At 41.0% G+C, this 14,394-nt stretch overlaps 1 protein-coding gene across 6 annotated transcripts in view; it reads left to right on the plus strand.

Annotated features, from left to right (window-relative positions):
• Positions 1–14,394, plus strand: part of arap2 (ArfGAP with RhoGAP domain, ankyrin repeat and PH domain 2) — a 118,805-nt gene that overhangs the window by 65,312 nt on the left and 39,099 nt on the right. For all 6 annotated transcript variants that reach the window (XM_071459103.1, XM_071459102.1, XM_071459104.1 and 3 more), the window contains one exon: positions 7,155–7,280. In XM_071459103.1, coding sequence (XP_071315204.1) covers positions 7,155–7,280 — 126 coding nt within the window. The remainder of the gene's footprint in view (positions 1–7,154; positions 7,281–14,394) is intronic.

Genomic DNA, 14,394 nt, shown 5'->3' on the forward strand with positions numbered 1-14,394 from the left:
ACTGCCGGCCACATTTTCACATTGCGAAGCTGTGGAAAGTGGCGTCTGCATTGTTTTTGTGCATGTGCCTCCTTGAGTTAAAAAAAAAAAAACAGATTAAACAGAAATTGAACTTTTTCAGTTGTTGTGCTCAGTGTTATGTCTGGCAGAAACAGGGAACAATTCAATACCCATATGACACCATCCCTACTGTATCGCGTGCTGTTGACAGAGAGAAGATAGAGGGAAGAAGAAAAGGAGCCACACAGCAGCCAGTAACAAGGGCCAGACAGTTAATGACTGTTGTAGCTTTAAAGGCCTCAGCATTGAGTAACAGCTGAAGTTCCAACAGGACAGCGGTTGCACACATGCGAGGTAACACAAGGACAGATATAGAAATGTGATTTGTTTGCAGCAGGATGCCATCATGTGCTTATCTGTGGTGCCTGTGTGCTAGCTGCTTTCTCTTTTGTTTGTCTTATAAACCATGCATCCACAACGAGGGTACACTTCAGGCCCTCATTCAAACCACCACATGGTGCTGTAAAGCCAGGCGTTATACTGAATGCAATGATGATAAACATGGTTCTTTACCAAATTCACTGCCCCCCTGGTGGGAGGCTGGAATAAGCCAGCTATAAACAATCACCGACCTAAGCTATTCTCAACTAAAGTCTTAATTGGAGGAGCTTTTATTGTGAACCATGCTCCCAGTTTGTAAAAATGAAAATAGGAAAGCCCTGCATTTCCCCTGGATGTAGCGAATCAAAACAAAGCTGTCAGCCTGCTTCTCCCCAGTTCTCTCCACCGTCCCTTCCCTCCACAGCAGCTCATTTGTAGCTCTGGTGTTAGGACATCCACTGATGGCAGAGCATCGTCACTTCATTTGCTCCTTCCCTCTGCGCATATGTGAGTGCATGCACACGGGCCTCGATGGACCTCGTTCTCCCTCCCACACCTGCTCGCCCCAAAGCACCCTGGGATACTGTAGGAGCATGTTTATTTACATATCCCCATCCCAGATTCCATTAAAAAAAGCCAAGGACAACTCTCAGAGGCCGTGTTTCTTCGTACTTTAGGAACCCCTGTGGACAGCTTCAATGATGGCTCTATCCCTTATAGTCAAAGGCTGCCACCGTGGTGGCTTCTTGTATAATTTTAGGTTCCTCTAGCATTTTTTATGTGCACTGTGTTCCCATATGTTAGACTCAGGAGGCCACGCAGACCACATAATTAAAATGAAACATCAAAAGCATGTATATAGTAAAAGGTCTTTTGCCAAGTTTTGTTTTCAACACCGGAACAAAAGAAGGGTTTAAAACTTTGTAGATCACAGAAGAATTTAAATGATTTTCCATTTGTTGTCAACATGAGCAAATACACTACGTTGAAGAAAACACCTTTTGCACAGTTAAAGCTAGATTTTTAAAAATGGAATTTAAAAAATGAAAAAGGGCAAAATCAACAAACACTGTCAACGTCAAATATTTTTTTAAGGATAATCTCTTTTGGCACAGCTCATGTCTAACTGTGCTGGCACCAGTGTCTGTCCTGTCACTTGCCAGTGTAAAGATGGTGATGGATATAATACCAGACACCAAATACTGTGGATACTGTCCTTTGATCTTTGTTGATGCCACTTTTTGAATGCTAATTTAGAGCGTCAGTGGTGAAAGGAACAAATTTGTAAGTGGAATTTTGTGGGTTTGAAATTCCCTCAATAATTAGTGTCTTTGTAAGGCTTCTGTGCTAATTTGGAAATCATCCTTGATAAAAGCATCAACTGATGGACAAAAAAAAGCACTGATGGTGTTGCAAGCGCTGCTGTGAGATTCAGATCTGTGGTTTGACTGGATGGCACAATTGTCCAGTTTGACAAACAAGCATAGTTTAACAATCCAAAGAACTCTTAGTCCTTGGACTTGGTCACTCTTAGTCACTGTGTGCTCGTGGCAATGGTCCCTGTCTGACTGAAAAGACAAGTTGGTAATTGGTTCTTAAATCTTCTTAAAGTGTTGTGTGGCATTTGCAAGAGAGCACCACCTCCAGTTTACTGCCCCACACTTGTTTTGATGTATCAGTTCCATTAAGAAATATTATAAGGTTTGCATCATTCCCCCAAGAGGCTGCAGAAGCAAATTTGGGAAAATGGCATTGAAGCATCAACTGTATAGAAGACAGTAACTTGTGGGGCTCGGTGTTAGGAGTTTATATAGTAAACATTTCTAAAGAGATACTTGGCTGTATCATCCATTGGTCGTATCATGTATTTAAAATGTAATATATTGACCTATATTATTTTAGATCTGGTAGATGGATCTAAATTATTATGTTTGGTGTGCATTTATACTGTGTCTTATGTCTTTTTTTGTTATTTTCAGCAATGTTTACACTGAACAGTGTCATTTGTCGTATTATTAACATAAGCTGCTAGTCACAGTGGCCATTTGGGACAGTGTGATGAAAGCTGTCAACAAAACAGGGACATTATTGCCTTGCAAAGTTGTTATGATGAATTTATTAGTAAAAAATTGCTTATTGACACAACCAACAGAAATGTGGCAACATTAGCAGTGTTTCCATCCACCTTACAAATGTAAGTCCAATATTCAATGTCCTTATATCCCTACTATGGTCCACCAACCCCTGACGGAAATACATGGCTCTTTAACTGATAAACGCTCCACTATATTCATTGAATAGCTGTGAACTTTGTTTACTGCAGCTCCCCGATGTGTCTGAAAATGACGCTGACGAGAGTGGTAAGACTGAACCAAAACGGCAAAGTCGCAGGTCTGAAAACCAAAACAATGAGCTGAAAGACGCTAAAATGCTTCATAGAGCTAAGGGGTTGAGCGATAATTCTCTCTGGTTTCCTCACTATAAGCAACACCTTTCACATTAAACACAGTCATTTAACCCATTGGTAATACAAAAAATTTAAATAGAGTGTAGAATACTAAACTTTGTGCAATGTGCCATTGTTTTATTGGCCTGTCATACTGTATTGTACTACAAACAGAAACTTGTGCTTTCACAATTATTTGTTAGATGCCAAACTCATAAAAAAAATCTACAAATTGTGGCATCAAGGTTGTAAGTTTGATTTCTGCCCAAAACAACTTGTGTGTCTTCAAGCAACACTGAATCCCTGGCAGCTATTCCACTGTAAATCTCTGGATAAAAGTATCAGCTAATGCCTTAACTGTAAACAGAGCATATAAACATGTAAATTTCATTTTATGGTGGCTCCTCGCTCCACCCAGGGGGCCATTGTACTGTAAAACCAAGCTAAACAGCAATGCTTCATACTGTTGACATCATCCCGCTTCTTCTTAAATGACACACCGTGGATTTGGAGGCAAAGAAGTTTTATTCCTGCCACCCCAGCATCCCTGACGCCTGGAATCTCTGAATCTCGCGGCACATTAAAAATTTATCCAGCAGGCTTTCTATGTGGATAATAAAAAAAGATGAGCACCAGCACACACATACACAAATACTAAATCAGAGGCCCTGTTTCATCTTGGGTCTCCATTCCACCCTGTTGTTAGCAACATCACATGGCTCTGTCGTTTTTTTCTGTGCTTGTTGACGCTGTTTATGTTTTTAACCAACACACAGGGCTGTGCACAGGACTGTAACAGGGTCAGGAGGTCACAAGCTGCTACTGAGAGTTTGGGAAAATTAAAGGTTTTCCCCTGATGGAGTGTCTATATATATGTGGATGGCTTTAATTTTGAAGAATTACTTTGAAGTGTTATTGGCTAGAAAGTGGCTGTGTGTGTGTTTGTGCCCTCTGGCTACATATCTCAGTAAATAAATTGGTTTCATTTCTGTAATTGTGCGAATGATTGTGTGTTTTTATACTTAGAAATGTAGCCTTCTGGCTTCTTTTATCTTTAACTGACTTGTACATGTTATCTGTGCTTGCCTTGCATATGTTGGTCCTTTGTATTCGCATTTACTATGTGTAGCTGTATGTCTGTGTGCGTATGAGCGAGCGCCTCTGATTACCCCACTGTCCACTGCTCGTCGGGCACCACTTTGTGACCGTTGCCGTGGGCGACCAGATGGCTAATTGAGCACTCTGTCATGTCACCTCCCTTCACTGGGGACTGAGCCAATCAGCACAGGCCAGACTTCTCCACTGCCGCCCCCACAGACATCACAGTCCCATCTTAACAGAGTCCAGCTTTAGGGGCCCAGAGGGACTGTTGTAACAAGGCTCACAGAGAGAGCCTTGTTTCAACTGATACAGCATCAAGCCACTGGCTTATTTACATTCTCTCAACCTGAGTGGCTGGACATTTGTGTGTGTGTTTTTTGTGTGTGCGTGTGTGTGTGTGTGTTACGCTCGCCTCCCTGCAGTTTGCTGATTAAATTCTACGTCAGATTCCTTGTATTTATGATGCAGCTATTGGCAGGCACATTCTCCATGTTAGATTCAAAGCTAGATTACAGATGCTGCTACCTAACACCACCCAGCCTGTATGTCACCTTGCTCCTGATTGGCTCTGCAACCTTGGCATCACATCAAAAATATATTGCATTCATTAGAAATGAGTCCAGTGTATAAAAATGCCTGTATCATGCCAGACATGATGCTGTTGTTGTTGTTTATTTTATTGCCACATCCTACTAGCTAGACTGCTAATGGGCCAGGGATGATGCTGCTTTTGTTAGCTTGTTTTTTTTCATCTTGTTATCCCTTACAATCTTTATTTATAATAACCATGTTGTTCCATTTTAATTTAGTTAATTTAATCCAGAAGTATCATTGAGATCAAAATCTATTTTACAAGAGAGACCTGGAAACAAATTACATTTTTAGCATCACAACAATGCAGATGCTCAGCACAGCTGTCACTCACAGAGAAACACTAATTGAAACATTTCCAAGTAGTACTAAAAATATCAGTGAGTAGAACTTTAAAGTAGCTCAGCATTAGTGTGCCTTACTCCAATTTGTTTTTCAGTTAAATCCAGTGGTAAGGTGCATACAGCAGCACTGAAACCAGACTTCCTGAGTTTGAAGTTGGTATGAGGAATGTTTAAAACTGACCTAGCGATCCTGATATTTCTCAGTTTGGTCTATGTGAGACAAAATGATTATGATTACTTTTACCAAACATTTAGTTGTTGAAATTTATCGACATTTTGTAATTCATGCTTAAAATTCATGATAATCTTGAGCAGTCTGGCAACATGGTCCACCATGACCTAATAGATGGATACCACAGAGTGGTTGCCACATTTTCTATCCCTTCATCTCCATCTTCATTGTTTCTTCATGCAAGTCTTTCAATTTATAGAAACATACTTAAGATTTGAACACAAGTTCCTAAATGCTTTTTAAAATGTCCATAATAGGCTTTACTTTCATGTCATCATCATTTTGTAACATAAAAATGTGATTAATATTTCACTGTAGTTCAAAGATTATTAATGTGCAAATGAGCACAGTTAATTAGTTTGACATAAAGAGTCCATACAAAGAACACACACACATTTTCAGAACAAGCTGTCTTGTAAAATTAACTGATTGTTTTTCTTTCTGTGGATAGATATGTGGCTTTGAGAGTGGGCCTCGGTGGTGTCCGTAAAGGGTGGAAATGTCGCTTCAATTAAAAGTGGTTTCAATTAAAGTTATTTTACCTTGCTTGATGGGAGAGCCAGGGGTAGTGCAGATAAAATCTCTAAGATATTTCCAAGGCTCTGGCAGAAAATTGAACCCCAGAATTGAGGCTAATTGAATTTGAGAACGATAAGGTTGAATGTGGGGATCTCTTAAAGCTAGCAAGAAAGGATGAGTACAGGGAGTTTAGAAGAAAAGGGGGGGGGGATGAGTGAGGAAAGCTTCTAATTTAAATGGACAATGATGAAGAGAGGACGGAGTGTAAAGCTCATTTTAAACAGATACAGTACATGACGGTCACACTTTATCTTTGACTTTGCAAGAGAATGACCATGTGAAAAAGTCATGACTAAATAAACAGCATTTTGAATAATCACGTTGTATGCTCCTTGTGGACAAAAGTGGATAATAATACTGTGCTTCTTTACTGATGTCTGCTGGGAAATAGTCTCCACGTGGAGGTCAAAGTGGTTGAAGAGCAGCATTGGTGAAGCTGGTGGGGATTCAGTGTCTTGCTTAGGGGCACTTCAGCATTGTAGTTGCACGCCAACATTGGGCCATGAATCCGTGTTTTTGGTCTTGTTGCAGATCTCTGTAGTCAGGAGTTTTGCATGAATATGGGTGGCGAGACAAAGATAGAGTAGAATAACATCTGGGATTAGTACTATCTTGATCTGGGAATGTTCCCAAATTCAAAATCCAGTCCTATTTTTTTTATCGTGTAGGATATCAGCAATGATTGCCATGTGATGGAAGCTGGACAGTTTGACCGATAATATCTGGATAATACTGTATATGCAGTTACTGCAGTGACACAGGGGTAATTCTGTGTCTGGCAAAACTTTATAAAGATGTGTTGATTCAACATTGTGATCATTTTTGAGGATGTAGTTTGTGGTGCTGTGGAACAGTGTTGCGTTATTATATTATTTAGCCCGCCCTCATTGATATACATGGGATTTAAAAAAAAAAAAGGTTATTAATTATTGTCCTTTATTGAGAATTTATTGCAGGACTGTTGTATTAGACTGCATTAGTTTGAGCTAGGTGTTCCTAATAAATTGGCACCAGAGTGTGCGTATTGACATTGGAAAAATAGCTTTATAAACAGCCTTTATTACAATATAGCCCACCTATTTTGTTGCTAACTCAGCCACCCTGAGAACCCCATGTATCTTCAAAACATTGTCAATAAGACCAGTTCTGATTTCTGATGTGTGATGATGCATTTTTCAGAAAATCCAGTGGGTTCTTAAATGGTTAATTTAGATTAAGACGTATGAGAAGTTGCTCCACTCTTAGAGGAACATTATCTGAAATTGGAGTTACATGGTTGCTGTTGGACAACACTATACCAGGATTCACTGGGGGTCAAGGACAGTATAAATTATATTTGAAGGTAATAGTAGGAGAGTGGAGGTGAAATGATGACACAGAAGTGAAAGTGAAGGATCAGGACGGTGCACCGCTACCATTCCATTCTTTGGGGAAAACCATTCCCTTGCTTATCCACTGTGTCTCTATCCCCCCCCAATAGATTTCCCCAGACTCGAGCAGTGGTCGGAGAATCCCTCCCTGTCCGATGCTTCCCTCTTCATGGATGGCTTCCTCTACATCTCCTCTGGCCCTGCCAAGTCGACGTTGGAGCGCCGCAGAAGAGATGGTGAGTTTAAATGCCGTTTTGCAAACCCCCGGCAAGGCCAATCAATCCATCAATCCATTTGTAAGCAATTTAAACTGCGTGTTTGTCAGAGGTCTACTCCAGTTAAGCGCTGATCGATCAATCAGTGTCAGTTTGTCAGTTGTCAAACTGCCAATCATTTAATCCGTACACCAAACAGTCCAGTCAAAACGATCAATGAATCTGTCTTTCAAATTCGTTCCGCATCGGTCCCCTGGGAATACTTGTCAGACACAAGTATGTTCGTAGATGACCCAGCAGGGAATGCAGTCCGGAAGAACAGGGGAAGTAAGGACCCGGTTAAAAAAATAAAAATAGATATGAAAATTTTGGTACAGGTCCTCAATCTACCTGAGAGAAGCTTCCTCCAAAACTTTTGAATCCCCGCTCTTTTGTCTTCCAAGGAACTTTAAAACTTTTAATCAGGCTCCATTTCACACTCATACTCCTCAGCTGCTGCTGCACCTCCTGCTCTGCAATGGTCCCACTTCTCCAAACAGCTGGAGCGTTTCAGGGGCCCATGGGTAATTAGGAGATGGAGCCAGCTTTGGATGCGTCCCCTGGGGAATGGGGTTATAGGGAAGGTGGAGGAGTGGGCTGGAGGATGTCGGGGATGGAGGAGGAATGGGGGGTGGGGGGGGGGTGGGGGGGTGGGGGGGGGGGGGGAGAAGGTGTGCGTGTGGGGGTGACAGCTTGTAGCTACCTGCCACTTGAACGAGCTGAATCTTGGGCAAGACATCCATCTCCATTTCCATCACCCCACACATGCTCTGCTCTCACTGCTGGTTGTACATGCTCGCTAATGAATAGGGCTGAGGTCTGGGAAATTGCCCCTTAAAGGAGATTGGGGAAGATTTGTACGAATTTCTGTTGAAATTCTCATTATCTGTACAAATGGAATCAATTTTCATTTCATTTGTTGGAGGATAAGTCCAATATCTTTCAACTTAATTTCATAGTTTTTTGGTCATAATGTCTATTTTTCATCTATTTTCCTACTCACCAAAGTAATTGCTGAGATCTGGGAATATGGTGACCTCACTATAAGGAAGTCTGATGGGTCAAGTGGTCAGACGATCAATCGTATTTAAAATAGGCCATTTATCCAAACCGTTTAATGTGGAGGCAAGCCTTAAAGTTAGTGCTGCTAATAATAATGTCCACCTATGTTGTCTCTTCCAAAAACTTGGCTTATGTTTTGGTTTCCTCAAAACCCTTAAACTGGTTTGTGTATCTTGCCCTGTCTGACTTGTTTTTAAAGCTGCATTCATTTAAAAAAAATTTTTTTGGCCAACTGTGGGTAGTAGGAACAAGATATAATCACAACACTGACATATGATCACTGAGTAAAGTTGACGTGCTGCTAAATGCTGCACTTTGTTCGGTGGCTAACTTTGTTTGCCTTTAAGAGCCAGACAGGGAGTGGGCAATGCATTTATTGATGCTTTTTTTTTTTTTTTTTGCTGGAAACAGCTGCCTGCATCTGGAAATGATGTTGATGAGAGCAGTGAGAGTAAACCAAAACAGGAAAAAACAAAACAATGAGCTGAACGATACTAAAATGCTCCGTAGCGGCAAGGAGAAATGAGATTAGGTTCACCTTTTACATTACACACAGTCATTTAACCCATCGTTAATATAAAAAAAATATATTGGAGCAGCTTTAAATAAGCATTTTTCTTTTAAGTGTTATTCCTCATGTCACAGTAATTGCAGAAAAACAGCACTGCTGCTGTTCTTATAAAAGCCAGTTGATATGACAGTGTTTGGTTTGTTGTACTGTTCCCTCTTCAGTACAGTGAGTTCCTGCTTCAGATGGAGTAACACTACAGGTGTCCATTTTGTCAGGGTCCTTTTTAGTCACCGTTGTACATTTTGTAGCACTTACAGACACCACACCATTCCAGAGTTGTCTCCCCTCAGATAAGTGCTCGTAATATTTCGGCCGATAAATACCTTGTTATTTCATCTATTATGCAAAGCTGTATGAGTTTGGCTTTTGTGCCTTAATGGCGCTTTAACTGCAGCTGCAGCTGTTGAAAAATTCAGAGGGGTTGGGTTTAAAACTCAATGCGTTCCAACTTCTTCAATCACGAAGAGGCGCTGTCAGGACTTTGTGAGCATGGAGGGATGAGGTATTTTTGAATGTACTCCAGGATGCCTTTCGCTCCCAGGCTAATGGTTTGATGGTCTATAGATACACCCAGGTTCTTAATAATTCATAGGTTGTGCTCAGGGCTTAATAAAAGCACTCTGCCACAGCGTCTTAAACTTAGGCTTTTTTTTTTTTTTTTTTTTTTTTTTTCCATCTGGAGAGAACTGCAATAGGCTTTTGTACTTCCACTGGTGGGAACTAAATTCAGAGTATGACATAAATTAATTTGGCTATTTTGATAATAGCCTTGACAGAGGGGACACAGGGGATCATCGTGTCGGTCCACCGTAATGAAACAAAATACTGGGCTGCTTAGCATTTAGCAACACTGTGCTCATTCTAGATGCTGCTGGGAATATAGATTACAGTAGGCTTAGGAAAACAATATTCCTTGCTGTTTTATTTGTGCTTAAATCAAGGTTGAACTGGTTTATTTCCCACTTTATTTGCTGTTCTGTTGAGCTCCGCTCTATATCCCGTTTACACAATTGATTCCAGCGTTAATGAAAGCCCCCCCCCCACCCCGACGGGCAGGGTAGTGACTCATGCTACACTCACATTAAAGAGTGTGTGATTGCTTTGTGTGTTTCCATCCTGTGTTTGTGTGCTTGTGAGAGACTTGGGAGGAAAAGAGAGACAGTAGGCAGCTCCCGTCTGGAATGGTGAGTGGCAGCAGGGAAATGGCACCCCTAATTTCTGATTAGTTTTGTCTTTTCCTCATCAGCAGCACTCTGTTTTTTTGCCTGCAACAGTAACTCACAACTGCTTGTGAGAGAGAGGAGGGAGGAGGGGGTTGTCTACAGAGGGAGGAGAGAGAGAGAGAGAGAGAGAGAATAGGAGAGAGAGAGAAGTAGAATTATGTTAACAGTTTTATTGAGGACACAAATCTGAGCTCACATGAACAATTCAATTACTTTGCAGCTACAAAGCTGGAGTCAAGTTTTTGTTAATAAACCAAATCTTCTTTATGGTTTATAGTGAGAATTAGTTCTCAAAGACTGTGAAATGATTGGAGTTTCTAAGTAGTGACATTTATGCTGTTCTGTTTTATATTTTATGAGAAGTACACAAAGCCTATTTAATCAATTTGTCTTCATCTAATATGCTTTTCAGAATGTCTTTGTTCGTATTACTGCGCCTTTGCTTGTCTAAATGCGTGAGTATTTCTGTTGCTAAAGTCAAAAAATACGTGGCAGATGTGTTTTTTTTTCTTCTGTATCATATGCCATATCTGTCCATTCCTCCCTGTAATGAAGTGGGCTGTAATTCTGGCACAGACAGATCGTTCAGATCCCTTCAGTTTCTCGATTTCCATTTCCAGCCCCCCTGACAAGCTGTCCAGCAGATGTCTTCATCACAGATATTTTAGTCTGATGGCGAGATAGGCGGAAGATTGGCGTAAAGGGGGAGAGGTGGGAGAGTGAGTGAGCGAGGGAGGAAAGAGGGTGATTCAGTGGAAAGGGGGCACAGACTGCTGTTTCGATGCATGCTGAAATGGTGTCTGTGCCACGTCGATAAAGAATTTAGAGGGACATTGGGCAAATCTGGGAAGAGTGCAGTTAGCAGAGTCGAAACTTTTGAGTAAATATGTTTCTGTAACTTTGTCCATTCAGTTGATGAACAATAAGGCAGTTTAATTGCCTCATTGATGACTTGATTAGTCTAATCAACCTGCTCATCTTGCTTTCTTGGAGCATTTAGCTTATTTTACAAATTGCTGCAATGAGAGAGTTTGTGAGGAAAAAAAAAAAAAAAGCAGACAAAAAGCGAGCTAGATTCCACATTGTAGATTTGGAGGCCTCTTTTCCTCTGGAAAATGCTAAGCGGGGAGCACTCTTGGCATACAAGCTAATTGGCCCAATTTAGCTGGTGGAGGCATGTACCACGGTTGGCTTCCGCTAGCGTTGTCTCTGGCGGCTGGTTGCGGACTCCCGTGGAGAACGGCTGGGCCACGGGGCCGCTGCTGTGTGTGCGGAACAGCTGGCAATGGACGCAGCTGCTTGATTGTAAATCAAGCACTATTGTTTCCCCCATTGCGCTGGTGCTTGTGGAGAAGCAAGTGGTATCCCTCCCACTAAGGAAATATTTAACCACAAACAAAGAAGGAAGGAGGATGCTTGTGGTTCGGTGATGTGCAGGTTTTTGATAAAGCCAGTTTCCTGGTGGAATATCTTGCAGGGATCCAAAGGCATTCACTGCTGCGTTGGGAAGCAACTTGCGCCACAGATTCCAACATAACTGGATAATAGTTACATTCATCTGAGTAAAACTGATTGCAGCTATTCCACATTTACACTGTAGTCATTATGGTCCTGAAATGGCAGCCCCACCACTGGTACTAGTTATAACTAGGGTCATACTGGTACAACAAAGATATTCTTCTCCTTAAAGGCCTCCACAAAAATGTCTAATTCCTCTCTTCGTACCTTCTTCTGTCTTCTCCTTAATCTACCAAATCCCTCACATTCATTCACAATTCACACCCAAAGGAGATAACTGTATCTGAAATTACATTTGTCAAACATTTGCTCACCTTTTGGCCCCTGTTAAATTCCCTTTTCTTTCTCAATCCTCCTTTTCCTTGGCATGGTAAGGCCTTATGTGGACATCTGTACCTGTGGGTGTACTGGCCATTATTAGGATAATTTTTCAGAAACTGGTTGGCCGAGGACTGAGCCCAGTTCACGTGTCCATGCCGCCTGGACCCAGCATCCCGCAGCAATTTGCTTCTTGGATTCACAAAGGGATTTTTTGTGTCTTTGTCCTTGGAAGAGAGAGCAAATGAAAAACACTTTTCCCCTTTTCTACAGTCTAGATGAAAGATTTTGTCAAACGCTGTTCGTTCAAGGAGACAGGATCCAGATGCCACATGTCCCGACATCAAATTGAGATCTATTAATATTTTTGATGTATTAGGACGTATGAGTCCCCTCATATGCATATTTCAAGGTCTACACCCTTTGGGACTTTACATGCCCTTGACCAGCAGTTCCCAAATGTTTTGACTCATGACCACTCAAAATGAAACAATGTCTCCTGCGACCCCTTGTCACTAGTCATATGTGTATTGCTTGTGACTAGTTCAACCAGTGAGAGATTTTTTTTTTTTATCCTTGTTATGTTGATGATTTTAAGAGATAGTAAAAGAGATGAAGTTATTCAGCAGTTCATAAAAGCCTGCTCTAGACTATTGGTTCCTAACATTTCAGCTCAAGAACCTGGAAAACTGCAGTACTGGGGACTCCTCGTCAACCAGGAAATATATATATTTTTTCATTTTAAAAAGCTTAAAGAAGTCAGAAAACTATCCATAATTCATAACAAAACAAGACTATGAGTAAGTTCTACAACTAACCATAACTTTTTTCTTCCTAAAAGGTCCTTGTTTTGTCCAACCAACAGTCAAAAATTTAAAGATATTTATTTTATGATCACATGAATAAAGAAATGCAGCAGATCCTCAAATTGCAGAAGCTGTTTTTTTTGCCTGAAAAGAAACTTAAAAAATTAACTGCAGCCAAGCTAGAGGCTCTGTGAGGTGGTAATGCTCATTGTAAAGAAAACCGAACTATTAGAAAAATAGATGAAAGTATTTGACAAATTGAAATTTTGTCCTGATGATGGTGCTAGAAGATGAAAGGGGATCATGAAAGTTCACAGACACATTGAATGTCCGTACCAAATTCAATAGCCACCCATCCAATAGTTGTCGAGATATTTCAATGTAAACCATAAATGTGATCCTCATGGTGAAGTGAGAGGAAAAGTCAGGGGATCACCAAAGTCCTTAGCAGTCCTCCTCTGGGGAAATTTGACCTTATGGTGATGCTACAACCCTAGAAGTCAGTCAGAAGGATTAATTCTCTGGGCACCACAAAAAGCAATACATCCAACTGTTGAAACATTTCACTTCAAAACCAAAAATGCCAACCTCATGATGGAGCTAAAAGAAGTCAGGGGATGACCAAAATCAATAGGTGTTATCCTCTGGGGACCATGAATGTCCTCACAATCCCTTCGATAGTTGTTGAGGCAGTTCAGTCTAGACCAATTGACATTGCCAGCTTTAGAGCAGTGCCTCTACCCTGTTTATCTTGCAGGCCGTGGTGAGGATCCATTGTCCCGGACAACACCTGTTTGTACTTGCCAATACATCAGTTCATAAATAAGCTAAACTCCCTAATAACCTCTGCAACCACAGAAACCATTATGAAAGCAAAATGTCTGGATAATCAGCGACATTACAGCTTTCTAGCAGCTTATGATAGCAATTGACTCCAGTAGGGAAATTAAGTGTGCCTCTTAAGAAGATGATTGTGCAAGGGTTTCAGATGTCACTGCAAATGACACCATTCAGTTATTACCCTACTGGAGGTCAGACATCGGGAGGGAAAGCAAAATTACTGGAAAATACAGCACACAACAAGAACTTAACTATCCTCCGGTGGGAAATGATGGACATGACATTTTCTGCAAAACCTTAGCAATCCAGGGACACATTTGCAACAGAAGCGAAGTGCATTACGATCTTCTCTGTCACCTAGACAACACTGCGTCCTGTCAGATAGACTGGATTGGTAATGACTTTAAATACCAGAGTCTCTCTTTCTCTCTCTCCCTTCCATATGCCCACACTAACACACCAACCTGCTACATGCTCGGTTTATTTGAGATAGAGATGATGTTTCTTCAGCTGCTGGAATAATTCTTTTCTTGAAGGGAAGTGGGGTCAGAAGAATTTTTTAAATGCCAAAGTAAGCGACTAGATATTAGTCATTTTACAGTTTTAAAGCTGTTTGCAGAATCATGTCCAATTTTTTATTTATTTTCTTTAACCAAGACAGGAAAGACAAAGAAAAAGTCACAAAGAGCCATACAGAGAGGCAGCTCAAGGGTGAACAGAGTGAAACTGACATCCTCCTTTCCTATGCTTATCACATC

The sequence above is a fragment of the Trachinotus anak genome, unplaced genomic scaffold (assembly GCF_046630095.1).
Source record: "Trachinotus anak isolate AG129_WGS33_773 ecotype Australia unplaced genomic scaffold, CSIRO_AGI_Tana_v1 ptg000023l, whole genome shotgun sequence".
In the NCBI taxonomy this organism is placed as follows: Eukaryota; Metazoa; Chordata; class Actinopteri; order Carangiformes; family Carangidae; genus Trachinotus; species Trachinotus anak.